The sequence below is a fragment of the Cimex lectularius genome, unplaced genomic scaffold, assembly GCF_000648675.2.
Source record: "Cimex lectularius strain Harlan isolate CLEC.00 unplaced genomic scaffold, Clec_2.1 scaffold49, whole genome shotgun sequence".
Taxonomy (NCBI): Eukaryota; Metazoa; Arthropoda; class Insecta; order Hemiptera; family Cimicidae; genus Cimex; species Cimex lectularius.
Genome location: NW_019392644.1, coordinates 454,792 through 476,786, shown reverse-complemented (window position 1 = coordinate 476,786; position 21,995 = coordinate 454,792). Strand labels below are relative to the sequence as shown.

Below are 21,995 nucleotides of genomic sequence, written 5' to 3'. Positions count from 1 at the left end.
TGCTATTTATACTTTGAGATTTAATTTCCATATTGATTTTTTCATTTTCTGTCTTAAAAAGCTCTTTTATAAATTTAGAATTTTACGCAACTTGATGAAAATTGAACTTTGAAGGTTAATATATTTTTCTCTTGTACAATCCATAAGAACCTATCGAATTGTTTCCTAAGCTACACTAAGACTCTGGATGTAACTATAAACTCATTTCTTAAAATTATTTTACATAAACTGTATAGATATAATACGAAAAAATTATACAGTGAATTTAAAGTATGAATCTATACAAAATCTTTCTTAAATGTTTATGTTTGTACATATATATATATATAAATTATCTTGTAACTACTTCCGTCAATGAATATGACACAAGACACAATTCATTGGCTAGCTCATATTTTTACAATGTAAATAAAACAATAAAACTACGCAATATTTTAATTTTTTATTAGATATGGCACTTTGTTTGTTTATAAAGAGAGGATTATTATTCAAAATTTCAAAAACTACAAAGAAGGCAAAAAATTTTAAATTGTAGTTAAGATATATTAATTTGGTTGGTTTTTTCATGCTACAAGTTTATTCTGTATTATGTTTATTTATTTGTTTGTTTTTCATTTTGTAAAGGTATATTCTGTTTATTTCTTTGAAGATCTCCAAAATATTCCTGCTGTCTAGTGCAGCATGTACCAAATATTATTTTTTGTTATAAATTTATATATAATATTCAATTAATTAATCTTTAATTAAGGTTTTGTTTGGGATAAAAAAAGTCGGGATTCGAGCACACGACCTTCGGCTAAATACGCCGCTGCTCTACCACTTGAGCTATTAAAGATTAATTAATCGAAAATAATTTATTTGGTCAAGCGACCACGAAACCTAGGAGGGGGGTATATCTTATGTATACCGATTCTAATATTAATTATGTTATATAATTAATATTTGTATTTAAAAACAATACAATTACAATAAAAATATTCATATATTAATTAAATCATATGATTTAAATGCTAATTATAAATACAAATATTATAACATTTCAAGATTTATGTTTAAAACACAAATTAATTAAATTTCATAATTGATATCATTAATTATGTACTTAAACAATTTTATTGCTTACATATATGTAAACCGATACTTTATTTTTATTAATTGTTAATTAAATATTATATCATTAATTATATGCTTAAACAATTTTATTGTTTACATATATGTAAGCCGATATTTTATTTTTATTAATTGTTAATATATTATTAACATTTCAAGATTTATGCTTAAAACACAAATTAATTAAATTTCATAATTTATAATTTATTCATATATTGATTAATTAAGGGTAAAAAATAAATTTATAAGTAATGTACATTCTTGCAAATAAAGATTTATTATTATTGTTATTATTTCGTATTAGGACCATCTACGTGTGGAGGAGTTAAATAATGGAAACGGCAATGATTTCAGGACCCATTCAGAATGAATGTGTATTTTGGCTGTTGGTAGTAAGTGTTATGTCATTCACGCCAATAAATTACATTCACAACCAGACTTCGTTCACACTACCCCAGATACATGAAGGTACAAAGATGTATATACAATTAAAAATATTTTTGGCCCCGATATATTGGCGATATGTGCTTGATGTCGGGCCTCAAGGCCGAAAATAGGCCAGTTGGGTTGTCTTTTATTATGTGCTCTACAAAATAAACGCACCGCCCTTAAATTTTAATGTATTTAGGGTTTAATCATGTTTTGCATACCAAAAATAGGTTAAGTTATAAATTTAAAGAGAAAGTGTTTATTGCCTAATTATAATTTAAAAAAAAACAGAAAATTCATAAACAAATAAAAATGTAAAAGAACTTTTCGTCCCTTTTCGAATCATCTCCGATAAAGGTTTTTCTATTCTTTGACTTCTGACTAGTCTGATAAAATCAGCTGTTTCCAACTCTTCTTTGTTGTTAGGACCTGGAATTCGACGTCGTACTTGTCGCTTAAGTTGGTCCCAAATTTGTTCGATTGGGTACGTGCTTTGTGGGGCCTGACATGCAAGAATCTCTCACCGAGGTGGGGGCACTACTTCTTCGGTTATATCTTGTAAGTACCTTTGTTAAGTTAAGATCTTCCTCACAAATCAGTTCGCTGCGGGCGTCCAAGAAATGCCAATCCAGAACTTCAATGACTCACCATGGAATTCCACCTGAAGAACTATACGGAGAGTACTTTTCCCCTGAGCGTACCAAATTTTCCAATGTCTGATTCACATCCCATTTTCTGAGCTGTGGTAAGAAGACCGGGTGCCGGTCCCTGAGATTATTTTCATTGAGCCTTTTTCTTACAGTCTTGGAGGAACCAAAACACTTCTGACTAGTCTTATCAGATTTCTTATCACATTTCCCGTAATACTGCGGTTTCGTAGATCCTGATGATGGCGACTTCCCGTTGGCTCTATTCTTCTCTAATTATCCATAAATTGGCATAAAATGCCTGACTAGAACTACTGAATTAATTAAGAATAATATCAAACGAAATCACCGAAGAAACTGCTAGCACTTTTTGCGCAAATAGGATTAATCAGTACAAAAGTAAACAACGGACTTTAACGAAGCATTTACTTTTTATTTTGACTACGATAGCTCCTAATTATCTAATTAATGTAGAATATATTTAATTTTAAGCTAAATAAATTTAGTCGTGAATTAAATCTGTCCATCAGTATAATTGTGAAAAATAAAGGAAAGAAACGATATTTTTACAAAGGTTCATTCATTCTTCAGCCTTCCCACGTAATTTTTTTTCAATGTGTTCTTTCCATCAAACAGTTTATCGCAATTTAATAATCACTGTATTTTTTCTTAATTATTATTTTTGTGAGCCTTGCGTGGGCCGATCCCGCCCGCATTGATGAAATCGCAAACTTCATTAATCAATACACCTTCCAGTTCGGGTTAAACTAACTTTTCCGAACTCGAACTTGCTTTAAGTAAATTACCCGTAATTAATAAAACTACTCGGTAGGGTAATCAACAAATTTTTCGCCCGCGCCTTTACCTCGAAATTTCTCTAATTCGACGATACAATTATTGGAATTAGCATATCAATTGTTGTTTGATAAAAAAAGTGAAAAATCTTTTTTTTTCCAGCTGGACAAATCCAACGAGAGCGAAGTGAGATTGGAAAACCTCACTCTCAGAAGTAGCGGCAAGTACAGATGCGAGGTCTCGGGGGAAGCTCCAAATTTTCAGACAGTCTCTGACCACGGAGACATGATTACTGTCGGTAAGAAATTTTATATAAATTGAAATAGTTTACATATTGTGTGGTGTTTAGTGACCGTTAGTCAATGATTATTCGGAGATCGTGAGATGCGGTCTGGTGTGACGTAGGTTTCAGAAAAATATTTTCTTTATCGTGCCAACGTTTCGATCTTCATTGAGATCATCTTCAGGGCCATGGATTTATAAACGTTATTTAAATTTTACAAATATATGTAGGATGTGAAAAAATGAATTTATACAATGCTAGAAAATTTTAGATAAAAAAATTAATTTATACAATGCTAGAAAATTTTAGATTTAAAAAATTGAATTCATACAATGATAGAAAATTTTCGACTAAAAAATTGAATTTATACAATGATAGAAATTTTTAGATTAAAAAACATTGAATTTATACAATGCTAGAAAATTTTAGATTAAAAAAATGAATTTATACGATGCTATTGCAGCATTCTGTAAATTCATTTTGTTAATCTAAAATTTTCTAGCATTGTATGAATTCAATTTTTTTAATCTAAAATTTCTAGCATTGTATAAATTCATTTTTTTAATCTTAAATATTCTAGCATTGTATAAGTTCATTTTATTTATTTTTTATCTAAAATTTTCTAACATTGTATAAATTCATTTTATTTATTTTTTTTTAATCTAAATTTTTTTAGCATTGTATAAATTAATTTTGTTTTTTTAACCTAAAATTTTCTAGCATTGTATAAATTCATTTTTTTAATCTTAAATATTCTAGCATTGTATAAGTTCATTTTATTTATTTTTTTATCTAAAATTTTCTAGCATTGTATAAATTCATTTTATTTATTTTTTTTAATCTAAATTTTTTTAGCATTGTATAAATTAATTTTGTTTTTTTAACCTAAAATTTTCTAGTATTGTATAAATTCATTTTTTTAATCTAAAATTTTCTAGCATTGTATAAATTCATTTTTTTAATCTAAAATTTTCTAGCATTGTATAAATTCATTTTTTTAATATAAAATTTTCTAGCATTGTTTAAATTCATTTTATTTATTTTTTGTATTTTTTAATATAAAATTTTCTAGCATTGTATACATTCAGTTTTTTTATTCTAGAATTTTCCAGCATTGTATAAATTCAATTTTTTTATCTAAAATTTTCTAGCATTATATAAATTCATTTTTTCACATCCTACAAAATTTAAATAATAAATTTAAAATTTACACAATGTTTATAAATCCCAGGCCCTGAAGATGATCTCAATAAAGATCGAAACGTTTTTTTTTCTAAAACCTACACCAAACCAGACCGCATCTCACGTTCTTCGAATAATCATAGATTACATATTATTGTGTACAATTAAAAAAATTAAAAGATTATTTTTCTAATGGGTACAACGTGCAATATGGTGGTATGTGACAGGCTGCATGAAATATTACCTTCCAGCCGGACTGGAAAAGTTTTTCGGACAAATAATAATGCAAAATTTTTAGTGAAAAAATTAGTTTGAAAAAAGAACCCCTTGTTGAGCAACCCTGTAAGAGCACAGTAAATAGAGTAATCTTTTTAACTTTCCTTTCGAATCGAGAAAATGAAAGGCGATCATTCGATTTTTTAATCGGGACCTGGACAGTGTCGAAATAATGCTTTGTCGGAATAGAACCTTCAGGTGTAATCACTTGTCGAAGGGATTTTCCCTTTTGTTTAGTGTTAATCCGTGCCACCCTTGTGCTAAGATAATGTGTCAATTAGTTGTGTTCAGTCGTGTTAAATCTGTCGTCAACGGCCCTTTAAATATTCAAAGCGTGCTCTAATTAAGCGCTTTCCCTCCGAATTCCTTTCTTTTAATTAAAAAATAAAGTCGCATAAAGTGAGGCGCCGGGGGTTGCCGTATTTTTTTATTATTTTTTTTACACAAGCGTTTATTGCTAGGGTTAATTAACCAGGACACTAATTCTGTGATTTTGGCTGCCGTGTTTTATTGAAAACCGTTTGTCAGGTTGTTTTTTTAAATATTTTTTTTTTATAATGATGAACACAAAGGGGAGGAAAACTGTTCTGTTGAGTTTTTCTAAAACCAATTACTTGCTTGGGTATGTTTTAGCATTGGAGAAGTTCAACGGATAGCATTTCGTGATTTGCTTTCAAACCGTCAAGACGGTGATCCATTGCTGGCGAGATCGGCGTCGATGGATGAAAGGTCGATTCTGTGTAACCCACCCTGGCAGCTATGATGTGTTAAATATTAATGGATTATGAAACATTGGAAATGTGTTGTGAACTGATTCTGAGAATGAAGCTGTCAATTTCAATGGCATTATCATAAATCGACGGACTGTCGTGAGAGTGGAAAAAGCGAGCTGTATTATTGAGTAGACATTGAGGATTTTGTAGGTGCGTAGCAAACCTTGCAAACTGTCATATTTGCCTGACAGACCAACTTCATGTCAACTTTTGTTCAGCTCCTGTTAAAGTTATTCAAACAAGAATTAAGATCAAAGTTACTGATTTAATTGTTTTTTAAGCAAATAGCAAATTTATGTCTGGAATGATCATTGACTTAACTGAAAAATATCTGAAATTTTACATCAACAACCAACAAATAAGGAAAGACTTAATTTTTTACTCGACACAATATTTTGCAGAATTTAATTAGACATGCTCGTAAAATATAATACACGTTTTTCAATCTGAAAATAACATAAATACCATAAATAATATTATATTATCTAAATTAATTTTAAGATTTTTTAAAAATATTTTCTCCCTAATTCATCCTTTCTTACATACATGACGACTATTTATTTTTCCAAGTGTGTGTAATTATATTAAATGCAATTTTTTAATGAATTCGAGGAATTCAGAAATCGTATTTGACAAAGAGATGTTATAGCTTAAGGATAGTTATCACTTTATGTATTGAGAAAAATTTTGAACTTGGGGCACCTCAGGGGTCTGTACGTGGTCCTATCCTTTTGTTACGGCGCTTCCAATGACTGCTACCCACATATTGACGCTGAACCGTCATTGGAATCTATTCTATCCTACCAAACGGTTTTCGGTTGCATAGTAATGCGGTACTTCGATTTCACTGTTTACAAAAATCAACTGCAATCACAACCGCAACCGAACCAGGATCCTGGTTGGCTCGTGACAGGGCATGAGGTTCCCGCATACTCGGTCATTCTAAAAAGGGCTCTGAGGTACTTTAATGTCCGCACCTAGCCTATTCGGCCTTATCGGACGTTTTGATTCTCAAGATGAGATCTGACGCACCTCCAACTGGGACAAGAAAAACCACAAGCAAGATCCTACACTAAGGAGCGGTAGGCTGATTACTAACCTGAAGCTGGCCAGTGAGTTATAAATAACAGGGGAGCACACTAGATCTATTCAGGTGCAATAGACCTTGTGGCCGTCTTTTTTATCCCTATACTTAACCCTATGTCTATTGTGAACATTGAATATGCCTTCTCTTGTGAATGTTGATTCGTCTGTCCATAAAATTCGACGGAAGAAATGTGGTACTTAGATTTCACTGTGCGATAGCCACCGGCAAAAATCAACTGCAATCATAACCGCAGCCGAACCAGGATTCTGGTTGGACTTCTGACGGGGCATAACGTTCCCGATTACTCATCGTCAACAAGACAAGAGGATCTTTAATGTCCGCACCTAGCCTTTTCGGCTTTATCGGACGTTTTGATTCTCAAGATGAGAGCTGACGCACTTCTGCATACGACGGAATGGTGTTACCGCCGCAGCATTGGTGTAGTGGTATCCCGGCCCCTAACGGCCGGTAGCCCACGCTCTCCGCTTGTCCACTCCGAATGGTCGGGCCCGCATTTTGGGTCGGGTCGTACGCCGCACGCGAGGGGCTAACGGGCCGAAATACATCAGCCCGTCCCCCCTCGCGTACTCCCTATACAGAGAAGGCCACTCTATCTCCCTGACTATAGAGGCTCCCCTAGCGTAGAAACTTCCGAGAACGCCCCGGCAGCGGTTTTAGTTTAAAGTGGAATTGCTACCCACCCCCTAGATGAGCACTGTCTACGGTAAAAGTCTCTTATCGAGCCCTCCTGACGGGGCACTGGCACTTGAGAGAACACATGCACCGGATAGGAGTACAGACAGAAGAAACACTGTGCAGATACTGCGAAGAAAAGGAGGAGACCGCAGAACACATTTTATGTTTCTGTGAAGGTCTATGCAGGCGCAGGTTCTTGCAACTAGGACAAGAAAAACCACAAGCTAGATCCTAAACTAAGGAACCGCTGGTAAAACTGTGGTGGCTGGTTAATAACCTGAATCTGGCCAGTGAGTTATAAATAACAGGGGAGCACACTAGATCTATTCAGGTAGAGGTGCAATAGGCCTTGTGGCCGCTTCTTTTATCCCTATACTTAACCCAATGTCTGTTGAAAACATTGAATATGCCTTTTCTTGTGAGTGTTGATTCGTCTGTCCATTAAATTTGACGGAGGAAATGCGGTACTTCGATTTCACTGTGCGATAGCCACCGACAAAAATCAACTGCAATCATAACCGCAACCGAACCAGGATTCTTGTTGGACTCCTGACGGGGCAGTTGCACTTGAGAGAACACATGCACCGGATAGGAGTACATACAGAAGAAACACTGTGCAGATACTGCGAAGAAAAGGAGGAGACCGCAGAACACATTTTACGTTTCTGTGAAGGTCTATGTAGGCGCAGGTTCTTGCAACTAGGACAAGAAACACCACAAGCAAGATCCTAAACTAAGGAACCGTTGGTAAAACTGTGGTGGCTGGTTAATAACCTGAATCTGGCCAGTGGGTTATAAATAACAGAGGTGCACAATAGATCTATTCACTGTGCAATAGCCACCGACAAAAATCAACTCGCTGCTCCTCGTTTTAAACTTTACACCCTAGTAAAATGGTAATGGTACAATCCTTTCCGACGGAGGGCATCCAAAACTCTCCATTGTGAACCACCAAGTTCTTTACATAACGCACGTGTACTGGTTTCGGGATCACGATTAACAGAAAGCAAAATTTCCCTATCTACTTCAATTCGCTGATTGCCTTACCTCGTTCTTCGAGTGAAAGAACCAGTTTCCCTCAGCCTCTGATGAAGTCGTTGAAAACGAGCTCGGTTCTCTCCTTGCAGCAGTAGCATTACTGTTGCAGTAACCGTAAATGAGATGCATATCAGCAACAGCAAGATGTTCATTAGAAAACAGACACATAAGTTAAATCACCAACCTGAGGACATTGTCAGCTGATAAGATAAAGCAAACTGATTCAACCGAACAACAAAGAACTGACATGAAACTCAAGAGCCAGACGATTTCATGGAAAAATTGAGCGTGCCCCCTTTGACCAGTTTTTTCAACAAAATGCAAAGGTCAGAATCGCAATCCAAAAAGGTGGGTATACCGCTGAAGCTAAGTGAATGTGGACCGTTCAGATTTGGACGAGTTTACGGAAAGTTTTTTGTTGCTTATGGTAAATGAAAACACCTCCTGGAATTTTCGATACTTAACGCCAATCACCCTGCATACCAATGACACGGTGATGTTTATGAAGGTAGTCTATCCGCTTTTTAGACGACTTGTCTGTCGAATTTTTGAGCGATGCGTGATCGTTGGACACAGTTGAACATTTTCAAATTTCCCGCCCGTATATAATTCATACAAGTTGATGATTCCATACATATCCATATCAAAGATCATCCGAGAGGCCCCCGAGGATCTGTGCCGTAAAGTAGGAATAGTTCTTGGCAGATTAAGAATAGGTCATACGCATGACACATGGGTACGTCCTAGTTGGCCAATCCCCCCGCTGGTGTCCCTTATTCAGCGAAAGGTTGCTCGACGTGTCCTCGTGCCTTGGTTCCCTACAGGGCGCGAGTAGGCAGGCCGCCAGATTTTAAATAGGTTGTCGGACACAGCAGCGAGTTTTAGGGTCCCCTGTTCCGCTTTTTATTGTATATTGAAGTTATTCTAAATTCCTAATTCTAAATTAATGAAATAATAAGTGACCAGTGCATTTTTGTAATATTAAAAAAGTGAATTAAATAAGAAAACCATCAGTGGTAGAAACCGAAATTGAACTGATTTTGAGTATATAATCAATGTAAAATCAATAGTTGAATAAGTCTTTCTAATCAATAAATCGTTGAACAAAAAGTTTTAATATTTTTAAATTACATTTCTGGATGTTTTATTGTCTTCAGAATTTGAAAATTGATCTAAATCCGTTGAAGCATTCATATAAGCGACAAAATACTAGCTTGCCATTAGAAAATTTAATTTTCTGAAAAGAAATAAGTTATAAAGCATGTGTAATGATCTAACCATAAACATTTATTAAGTACCTCAGGATTGCCAGGATAGCTCTTTTACTTTAGAGAACAAAGTTTCAGCTGTATATCGTTCATCGTGTCGTTTTTTCAACCCGTCTCAACGAAACAGATCTCTTTTAGTAGCGACCATTCTTCTGATAACGATGGAAGGTCCTTGTAACAGGAAATTATCCTTGCCACGAAAATCCCACTTGAGACCTCTTTTTCTCTTTCTTTCTTATTTAAAATAAGATTGTAAAACTTTGGGTTAATTTACAAATTAACTGCTTAAATATTAACGCGAATCGGAGCAACTTTGTTATTATAATTTTGTTTAAAAAAAATTAAGGATAATTACGATTTGAAAGCAAATAATATATACAATATTAATATAATATTTAATTCCTTCGTCAAGCTTTCGAGGAATATATCACCTTCATCGGGGTTTTGCAACTATTATTAACCTTTCACAAAGTTTAAAAAATGAACATTTGTAATTACATTCACTCGCCTTCGTGGTCCGCTTGACCATTAATATTTTTCAATTAATTAAGGTTTTCAGTTGAGATAAAAAAGTCAGTGTCACAAGCGGGATTCGAACCCACGATCTTCGGCTAGATACGCCTCTGCTCTGCCACTTGAGCTATCGTGCCCTCGATCCACTCGGACACTAACTTCCCATCTCAACCTCACCTTTCGAATCCCACTAATTAATTATTTTTATTAACTTAATTAATTTGTAATATAATTCAGGTTTTTTGTAGTTAAAAAGAGTTATTTTGGTACGAAAAACGGTTAATTTGAAATTAAAAAGGACCTCCGATTCAACGCGGAAAGAAGAACCATAACCATCACAAGTATTAATAGCAAATTTTAAATGATTAGTATTTATTTTCTTTTTCAATGAAAAGTGTAATGTATTTCATTTTTTTTGTGTGTGTTTAAAAATAGAAAGTTTAAGTTTAGCCAAAAATTAATCATTTCAATAACATTATTTATACTTTGAGTGAAATTAATTAAATTATCACCTGAACAAAATTATACAAGTATCATATGTATAACTAAATATTTTTCCGGAGAATTTAATTTTCAAAAAATCATTAATATATGGCACGAGCGGGGAGCGGCAAAAAGGAGGTAAAATAAAAAAAAGTGGGGTTGAGATGGGAAGTTAGTGTCCGAGTGGATCCAGGTCCACGATAGCTCAAGTGGTAGAGCAGCGGCGAATCTAGCCGAAGATCGTGGATTCGAATCCCGCTCGTGACGCTGACTTTTTTATCTCAACTAAAAACCTTAATTAATTGTAATATATTAATTGGCCAAGCGGACCACGAAATCAGTGAATTTAACTATCAATTTATTGTACTCGTTTCGGCGGTACATATACTAAAATTGGAATAATTTATTACACGGTTTTGCTCATAAAATTTAATTAACAATTTATTTCATAGTTTTGCTCGTAAAATTACACCATTTTCTAATGTCGGGTAGCATCAGAACAGGTCACTCATAATTTTTGTAGTTTATTTCAAACTAAGTACATGTAATTTTGTCGTTATATTAATTACAAATGTTATTTTAATGTAAACCAAATTAAACGAGATCAAAAATGCATAAGTTTTTATAAACATTGTTTAATTAGATGGTTAGGAGTAACTTTATTTAAAACGATTAAGTTTAACAAACAATTTATTAGATGGTTGTGCTCATAAAATTTAACTAACAATTAATTACAAGGTTTTGCTCACAATAGTTCGTTAAGAACAAAAGATGCGTTGCGATTGTGATAGTGATTATTGTGATAAACGCTGGGGACTGTACGCGACGTGTACTTGCGTCAAATGGATGTGCACACCCCACTAAAACGTGGCAAGGCGTCGGGTAGCATCGGGTAGCCTCGCATAGGGTAAGTGTGTTCCTAGCTTTATCCACTCATTCCCATCCTGACAAACCACCACGTCGCCTCAACCGACGATGGCCTCGGGACCTCCTTGACCCCTAATCATACACACTAAGTGCCAGCAATGGTTGGCTCCTTAAAGCATGTGTTCTACCGGTGCAGTGCTGGCCTTAGTGCTAGTGTTGTGCTGTGTGATATATTAACCAGTACATATTTGTATAGTATACAAATGTTATGTATAGGTAACAAATAAATTTGAAAACAAAAAAGTTAACCTTATACTGACTTCTACAAATCTGCTGTTAAAGGATTGTAAATGACTCTTCATTACATGCGATTCGTGTTTTCCCCTCACAAACCTTAATAAAACAGAATATTGAGATCTAAGGGTGAAGTATTACCCCCAGAAAGGGTTCGTCGGGGAAATCGGGTTGTGACGTATAATGAGCGTTAAAGTGCCAAGCGATGGTAATGTATCAAAAGCTGGCTATGCGGTTTAAATCAGCGTCTTGGCATTGCTCTCACGTCCGATCGGGCACATGTTGCCGATAAAATATAGTTTTCATCGATAGCTTCGGAGAGAGGAATCAGTGTTCTAAGCGCAATTTATTGTAATGCCAAGGCTGGGCGGTTTTCCATTTACGTCACGTATCTCAGCTAGGCCATTCTCTAATTGAAGGTGCTCTATTTATATTACTTAGTCGTTTTCTAGTCTGTACTACTTTTAAACACTGAAATATTTAAGTATGGTATGAAAGGAGCTCAACCAGATTTTGCCACCTGTTATGTAAAAATCTCTACAAGGCATTCAAATTAGATTAAACTAGAAAAAAAATTAACCAAAGTACACTAAATTAGAAGTCAATTTCATGTCTATAAAATCCTAAATAAACAACAGTTTGATTGGGAAAAATCCTCATGTTAAGTGTTAAATATTGTCACTTAACCCAGTATTGTAAGGCATATAAATAGAATCATTACAGTTTGAACATTAAAAAGAATCATAATTATAATAAAACTTACAGTCCGTGTTCATTTACGTACAATCTGTTTAAAACGATATCGTTTTTGTTATTACACACAGTATAATTAGTTTGTACAAATGTTCAATCTTTATGAACTTCTCAGTACCATTAAGTGTAACATGAAATTGTTAACAATCCAATCATAATACATTTTGATTACCAAAGTTTAGAAAATGATAGAATATGGAGTATATTTTATTTTCATTTTTGAGCTTTAAGTAGCAATAAATAATTCAATATATAAAAAGTACAATTTTCTTTCCTTTTTCTGTCTCCAACACCATATATCTCTCTCTCCCTATCTCTACATCCTCTCTCACTCTTCTAATTTTACCTTCATTTATCTATCTGGCTATTTATTCATTTTTATCTGTCTCTATTTATCTTCCTCGGTAAGAAAATTTCTTTGCACTCTCACTCGCTCTCTCTCTCTCTCTCTCTCTCTCTCTCTCTCTCTCTATCTATCTATCTATCTATCTATCTATCTATCTATCTAATTCTTTCACCGTCTTCTTTATTTCTATATCTATCTACACATCTATCGATTTATTCTAGTTATCTCTCCTTATCTGTATGATTATCTCTTTATTTAAAAAATGTTTATTGAGGCCTAATTATGCTAGCTAAAATTAAATGAATTCTTTCTCCCTCGCTCTCACACTTTTCAATATTTCTATCTAACTATGTTTTCTATTTATCTACCTCTGTAAGAATTTCTCTCTTTACTGAAGAAAGGTCCTTGTGAGACCTAATTTCGCTAGTTAAAATAAAATGTTCAATTCAATTCTCTCACACTCCCTCCCTGTCTCTCTCTCTTCCACCCCCTCTCTCTCTCTCTCCCTCCCTCCCTCCCTCCCCCATCCGACTCTCTCTCGCCCCCCTCTTCCCTCTCTTTCCCTCTTCCCCCTCTTTCCCCTCCCCCTCCCTCTACCTCTCTCTCCCTCTCCCTGTCTCTATTTATCTATGAATCTGTCTTTTTTATTTATTCTTATCTGTCTCTATTTATCTTCGTCGGTAAAAATCTCTTTACTCTCTCTCTCTCTCTCTCTCTCTCTCTCTCTCTCTCTCTCTCTCACTCTCTCTCTCTCTCTCTCTCTCTCTCTCTCTCTCTCTCTCTCTCTCTTCTCTCTCTCTCTTGTGTTTCTGATCTTTCTTTATGCCTCTCTCTTACTCTCTCTCTCTCCCTCTTTTTCATTGACGCTCTCTTCTCTCTCTTCCTCTCTCTCTCTCCACTTTGTTTCTGCTCTTTCTTTATCTGTGGTATTTCTTTATGTCCCTATACCTCTCTCTTTCTTTCTTTATCTCTCCACTTTAATTGAAGTTCTCTTCTTCTTTCTCTTTCTTTTCTCTTTTAAATCTCTCTCGTGTGTTTCCGTTCTCTCTTTATCTATGTCTCTTCCTTTATACCTTTGTACCTCTCTCTTTCATGATGCTCTTCTTCTCTCTCCCATCCTCTCTCTCACACTCTCTCTCTCTCTCTCTCTCTCCCTCTCTCCCTCTCTCCCTCTCTCTCCCTCTCCCTCTCTCCCTCTCCCTCTCTCCCGCTCCCTCTCCCTCNTAAAAAGGCTAGGATTACATTCCCTGAATATAGCCATTTTCTCTGACAGCCTGGCAGTTCTCAGAGCCTTAGCTTCGTGCGAGTCGAAGGCAAATAGTATTTTGAATTGCACGGAGGCCCTGACGTTAGTCAGCGACACTAATGACCTGACCCTGGCATGGGTCCCTCCTATTTATCTACCTAAACTCTTTTCTCTCTCTCTCTCTCCCTCTCTCTCTCTCCCTCTCTCTCTCTCTCCCTCTCTCTCTCTCCGTTTGTGAGTCAATGTGATTATACAGAGTATGTGCGAATCGTATTTATGTATTTTAAAATGTAAATAAAATAAAATATCTGGGATAAACGTCAGAAATTGTGGTTTAAATGCAATTACATATCAGTATGACAAATAATGTATCAATAATCCATATATTTTAACATGTATTAATTAATTTTATAGTTCGACGAAAAATGTCATGTTAATATGAATTTAATGTCAATTATTGAGTTTTAATCGAAAGGCTTTACACCAAGTCCCTTCGTCAAAAATTCGAGGACTACATCCCCATTACCCGGACTTGAATTTTTCTTGAATGTTAAGAATTAAACTTTAAAATAAGAAATTAGTATTAAACATACCGTCAGAGGTATTCATATTCCATCCATATCAGATTTATAATATACTCAAATATGCAAGTATATGTTTATAATTGTTAACCGTATAAATCAGTAAACATAATTTCATTGTCGTGATGAAGGAGATATATTCGTCGAAAGTTTCACGAAAGAGCTAAGAGTTTTTCTTTCTGTTCATTTAGCATTATCTTTTAATTTTATGTACAATTTTAAATTTAAGGCTGATGTCAATCATATCAATATCATTAAATTGCATATTATTTTAATTGTCTACGCAACAATCTCTTCTTAGAAAGTAAGGTGACTTGTAAAGTAATAATTAATCATAATACGTAAAAGAAAAATAAATACATTAAAAGATCAAAAATAAAAAGAGTGTCGGGGTGGCCTTGGTAAAAAGATTACACACAAAATTCTCACGTTAAAATTCAACCCTGTGCCGGCCAGAGGAAATATTAATATTTATTCATTCACTAATTACCCCTTGTTCAACCCTTAAAACCCTCCGAGTGAAAAGTTGTCCACAATTTAAAGTAACAAATGTCGGCTTGTGTTCATTAACCCCATTGTTTAGGGGTTCATTATAAGGTTTTTGTTTTACCTCCTTAGACACCGAACTGGGGTAAATACAACTTTCTTTTTTTAAACACCTCCAAATGCGACTTTTCTCTCTTCCCTTGTCACTTCTTAATCTTTTAACATTGATCACGTTTTTTAGTTTTTTTAGGCCACTCTGAACCCTTCTTTCAGCATAAATTTATTTATCCTTCATCATAAATTATTAATCGCGAAATCAATGTCAGTGAAATTCCCAGTGGTCAGCACTTCGTCATCGACTTGTACGAAATTATTTCTGAGACGGTGTGTAACGGAGTCATCCAATCTTGCTCAAAACTTGTGACCAAAACAACATTTTCTTCGGCAATGTCATGTTTACTTGAGGACTCGTGCTATCTTCCATGTATCGCACGAGGAAACGGAACATATCTTTTCTATAAAACGTTATCTAATCGGTCCCATATCTGTTGAAGCTTGCTGTTCGTATTTGCAGGGAGGAAAATGATTTTTACCCACTTCTGTTCAGGCATTTGGGTATGAGCTGTTGTGAAGAAACAGCAAAATCTCTCGGTTTGCTTGTTTCATGTGTGTGTCTAATTTCTTCAGCCATTTCAGGAAGATTTCACAAGTCATCCAAGCTTTGTGATTGCTATCGTATTCTGTTGGAAGAGTTTTAATATTCTCAAAACAACTCGGTTTTTTTGACCTGCCTGTTATCAAAAGCGGAAGCTTCTCAGTCCCACTCATATTTACGCACAACAGAACTCCCTCCTTACTCAGTTTTCCTCCGTGGCACTGATTTCCTATGAAAGCAAAAGTGGAGTTTAGGAGGCATCTCCAATTTTAGTATATGTACCGCCGAAGTGAGCAGCAGTAAGGCCGCTATGTGGGACCCAAAGACAAGCGTGTCTCAGTGTCACTGAGCATAACGCCAACTGCGGCTTTACGTTTTGTTAAACCTCCCACCACTTCACATTTTCATCCAATGAGAAGCCAGAGCAGCAGCTCACAGGATCATAAATTGAAAACCATCTGCTAGGTTAGGCCATGTGAATAAAAAATGGAAACTTAGGGAGGATATACAGGCAGATGCCATTATAGGTATGCCAGCTTATGCCACTACTCCAAAGTACAACTTCAACAAGAAGTACAACGTACTGATACTAGAACGGGAAGAACGGGCCAAGGGAACAATGTTAAAGGCAAATTCCTACTGGTATACTGACGGCTCCAAAACCGACAAGGGTAGGGGAGCTGGGGTCTTTGGGACCCCAAGACCGAACTCGGTGTACACCTAGGCAAGTATGCTACAGTTTTCCAGTCTGAAATCATAGCGGACAATGAGCCAGAGAAATAAAAAGGCTAGGATTACATTCCCTGAATATAGCCATTTTCTCTGACAGCCAGGCAGTTCTCAGAGCCTTAGCCTCGTGCGAGTCGAAGGCAAATAGTATTTAGAATTGCACGGAGGCCCTGACGTTAGTCAGCGACACTAATGACCTGACCCTGGCATGGGTCCCTGGACATTCGGAGCATAGAGGCAACCGAAAAGGTTGACATGTTGGCCAAAAAGGGATCCAACAAGGACTCTCTGGGCCCAGAATCCTACTGCGGCCTAGCAGCCTGCCACAAAAGAGGATATATCTTAAACGGATCCTTACAATGTCCAAAACCTGGTGGAACAATGCAGCAGGTATGAGGCACGCGAAGAGATTGAGAGAGAAGGACCATCCGCAAAACTTACAAAAGAATGGAAGGACCAGGATTCTGGTTGGACTCCTGACAGGGCACTGCCACTTAAGAAAGCACATGCACCGGATAGGAGTACAGACAGAAGAAACACTGTGCAGATACTACCAGGAAGAGGAGGAGACCGCAGAACACATTTTGTATTTCTGTGAAGGTCTACGTATGTGCAGGTTCTTGCAACTAGGACAAGAAAAACCACAAGCAAGATCTTACACTAAGGAACCGCTGGTAAAACTGTGGTGGCTGGTTAACAACCTGAATCTGGCCAGTGAGTTATAAATAACAGAGGTGCACAATAGATCTATTCACTGTGCAATAGCCATCGACAAAAATCAACTCGATGCTGGTCGTTTTAAACTTTGCACCCTCGTAAAATGGTAATGTACGATCCTTTCCGCAGGAGGTTATCCAAAACTCTCCATTGTGAACCACCAAGTTCTGTACATAACGCACCTGTACTGGTTTTGGGATCACGATTAACAGAATGCAAAATTTCCCCATCTAATCAATTCGCTGATTGCCTTCCCTCATTTTACGAGTGAAAAAATAAACAGTTTCCCTAAGCCTCCAATGAAGTCGTTGAAAACGAGCTTGGTTCTCTCCTTGCAGCAGTAGCATTACCGTTGCAGTAACCGTAAATGAAATGCATATGAGCAAAATGTTCATTAGAAAACAAACAGGTTCTTGCAAGTAGTACAAGAAAAACCACAAGGAAGATCCTACACCAAGGAACCGCTGGCAAAGCTGTGGAGGCTGGTTATAGCCTGAAGCTGGCCAGTAAGTTATAAATAACAAAGGAGCAAAATAGTTCTATTTAGGTCGAGGTGCAGTAGGCCTTGTGGCCGCCTCTCTTTTCCCGATCCCTATCCCCTCGGAAGGCATCTAAAGAACAACCCCGTCTCATCTGCGTTGAATACATAATCCCACGAATAATCAACACGGACTAACTGACTAAAAAAATACAACTTACATATCGTTTCACTGACAAAGATCAAAATGTAAACCACCCCCGGACACCTGAGCAATATACGTCTATAATAAAGGTCAGAGAGGCAGGGAGACACTCATAGAGGTAACGAAAGCAGAGATGTCCCATGACAGTAACTGTCTCTTTCGTGTGACTTACATTTAAGGAGGCCAGGATTTGTCATTTATCCATGATTTGAGCCCCAAAAGAGTGACGGGACTACAACACTTTTTTCACTTATCCAGGATATCTCACTAACACAGGTTCCACTTATCCAGGTTGGCGTATATATGGAACAAGCACTGTTCGCGCCAAAAATCACTCTTGGAGGCTAATTAATAGTGGACTGTATGGAAGCGAGACGGAAGCGAACAGGACTAGAGCAGGACTAGACAGCAACAAGACAGGATTGTGGGGAGGGAAAGAGCTAGGATAAATTCTAGATTAGCGGCATTTTGGAAACAAAATAAACAATTATAATTCGCGATTTTTGGTAGTAGGGATATTATATAGTAGGGATAGTCCCTAGAGAGTAGGGATATTATTCCTTACGAACGCTTTGTAGCGGGACGAGGAATAATATCCCTATATACAATAATCTAAGTACATGTAAATAATATTGTATATAGAAATTGGTGATGGAAAATTGTTATAATTTTGGTGGGCGGTACGTTCGCGCCAAAAATCGCGAATTATAATTGTTTATTTTGTTTCCGAAATGCCGCTAATCTAGAATTTATCCTAGCTCTTTCCCTCCCCACAATCCTGTCTTGTTGCTGTCTAGTCCTGCTCTAGTCCTGTTCGCTTCCGTCTCGCTTCCATACAGTCCACTATTAATTAACCTCCAAGAGCGATTTTCTTTTAGTTTTCTTTCAGTTTTTCGATTATTTTCAAGAAGCATTTTTTTTTTTCGTTTTGTTAATTATCGCGTTCAAAATAACGCGAGTGTCTCCTCCCGCATCCTTAATGCGACACATCATACAGGGTTCGGACGGAGCCCCGAAGGTAATTAAAAGACTAGGATTCTGTTTTACCTTTGGCCAGAGTTATTGCAGGTTCTAGTTATTAAACGGCTCTCCTCCCTGGTTGTCGAGAAAATCAAGCCACAGTTACCAAGTTAATATTTTATTTTGTATTTTATTTTATTTTGTATTTTTATTTTATTTAATTTTATTTTTATTGCGAACGACCAGCGCGTGCACAAGCACATTATTGACAAAATAATCATTTGTGACCACTTAAGCCTACACAAACCAAAATTTAATTAGATTTACATGAAAGTTTTGCCCAATTATTACCGACTCTTATTTAAGATAAGGTCTATCAAAAATCAGTTGGGGAAATTAATGGCTTTTATTTGGTTATTTTCAACAGATCAAACTGTAGTATAAAATGTTATCATTAGGTTTACGTGTGATAACTTCCTTTCTGCCGTTTTCTGATAAAGCCACACATTTTCATACGGACCATTACTCAACCACGTTACACGCCGAATAGAGTTTATATCTCATCTGTGATCCATAAGGGCAGAGGAAGTAATATTTTAAGGGGAAAGGCGGAACCCAGTGCATTATGAAAATATGAAATAAATATGAGAATTGACGTGAGCTTGTGATTTATCGGTTGGTCCGAAGTACAGCAGAAAATTCACCTTTACCTGGGCGGTGCGAGGTGAAAAACTAAAAGGTATTGGCTAGATCCGTTTTACAACCGCCATGGGAACAATGTCCAAGAGACGGATTGTACAACTTCTTTTACATGCACACGAGTGCAAAAAAAAACCCTGCGAAATCGAAACCACCGGGGTTGGTTTACTTTCCTAAATCCAATCCGGAGTCTCATTAAAACGCAAAAATATAACTCATTTGTCCTGATACGGTATCACCATCCAGGATTTTTTTTTGGTGGTAAGGGTGGTAAATGTTAATATGTTACGAAAATTTTCGTATATATTCGTACAGTTGATGAGAAAGTTTAATAAAAATTCAAAAATGTATTATTTTATATTTGGTCTTTTATACTGTAATAAATAAACAGAAACCAATAAATAATACCAGCTTAAATATGAAATATAAAATATTTTTAGCTACATATTTTAATATAATTAAAAATTAATTCTTTTTCGGTATTTATTAAACACCGAGCCCGGAGGGGATATCTCGAATGGAAAGCGTTGTCCTGATCCGCCTGCGGATCGGTCACACACGTACGACTCATCGGTACTTGTTGGTTGGCGCGAGTCGACCTAGGTGCCCAGCATGCCAAGATGACAGACTCACAGTGCTGTGAAATGGAATACCACCGGATTATAGGAGAACGCTCGAGCATGGCAGCGAGTTTAAGGAACAATTTTTAAGTTTTTAAGAGATATTAGGATAATGGGTTGTATATAGTGGGGTATTTATTTCATAGGTTAAAGTTTAGATTTAGTTTATGTTAGAATAAGTGTATGCTGGGCGGCGGTGCAGCATATTATTTCAAGGATCCACCGCTGCTCAGTCAAGCCGGGTCGGGGCGGAATATCGAGTACCCTCCAACCCGGATTCTAGACCGAGGATATGCATGTGTGATTGGGTTTGTATATAGGAGTATGTATGTATTTATTGTATGAGTGAGTGTGAGAATGATTAGTTTTAGGGGACGTAAGAGCTGTGAAATGATCAAAGAAGTCCATGGCGCCCGACTAGACCCCAACCACGGAGTCGCTCAGGCACCAAGGTGGGTGACTCCCACTGATCTATCATGGAGAGGCCAGAGGCCTCCGAGGAGGTCTCGTAATTCTATTTCTATTAAACACCAAGCGCCCTCACTTTAACCACTTCTTTTTTGACATCCAGACTGCAAATAATTCAGAAATAATACGGACTTCCGGGAAATAAATTATTTAATAACATAATTTGAATAGTAATGTCGAGATCAGGGATGCGGTCATCATAAACAAATAAGTTTTGTAATTTTTGTCAAGCTTTCAACCTTTATCGAGGTCTTCATCAGGGTGCTACAAGTAATAACGACCTTAATAATTAATAAATAATAAGTAATCCAAACAATGGATACTCGTCGCAATATTAAACATAAAATATTATAATTAATTGGTCAAGCGGACCACGAAATTAGTGAATTTAATAAAATATTATAATGGTAGCAGTTAATTACTTACTATCGATATCATGACGGTCGATTCGTTCTTCTTTCAAGATAATATAATTTGCTTATAATTTAAATATATTTACGTGGGAATTGTTTATACTTTATTCAAAATGGAATATTTATGACCCCATGACGCACAAAGATTAATTTTTCATTTTAAAATCTATTAGGTTTCGTGGTCCGATTGACCAAATAAATTCTTTTCAATTAATTAATCTTTAAGTGAGGTATTGGTTGAGATAAATAAACCAGTGTTACGAGCGGGATTCGAACCCACGACCCTCGGTGTATTTAGCCGAAAGTCGTGAGTTCGAATCCCTTTCGTGACACTGACTTTTTTATCTCAACCAATACCTTACTTAAAGTTTTATTTTCACATGTCAAAAGAAAGTGTTGTTATAGATAGATTTCAATGGAAAATTATGGTTGTGAAATTAAAAGATGAAAAAATAGATAAATTTTTAGCATGCAGTATTCATTCAAAACTAAAATATTTTTACAATCTTCATTTTATGCTTTTATTTTAAACTTCTCTATGGTCTATCTTTTTGTTTTGTTTTGCTCTTTTAGGCAGGCCCCCACCTTTTGTAGAACCTAATAACTGGCAAATTTCGTCACTCCTTGTAAATTAAGGTTCAGTGGAAGCAAGATTTGACTAACAATCTGAAGTTATACGAGTTATAAAAAAAAAAAAAAAAATAGAAGAGCACAATAGATTTAGTCAGGTCGAGGTGCGGAAAGCCTTGTGGCTCATTTATCCCTATCCGCATCCCTAAGGGTCAGTGGGGCGCAGGGTAGTTAAACAAACGAGAAAAATCAATAAACAAAAACACTTGGTCCAGTCAAATTATTTTGTAACAAACTTGATTTTCCTGGGCTGAGTAGGATTTTGTCT

General features: G+C 36.0%; 1 protein-coding gene across 1 annotated transcript in view; it reads left to right on the top strand.

Annotated features, from left to right (window-relative positions):
• Window positions 1–21,995, top strand: part of LOC106670091 — a 212,776-nt gene that overhangs the window by 168,840 nt on the left and 21,941 nt on the right. Inside the window, exon 4 of the mRNA XM_014400106.2 lies at window positions 3,144–3,279. Coding sequence (XP_014255592.2) covers window positions 3,144–3,279 — 136 coding nt within the window. The remainder of the gene's footprint in view (window positions 1–3,143; window positions 3,280–21,995) is intronic.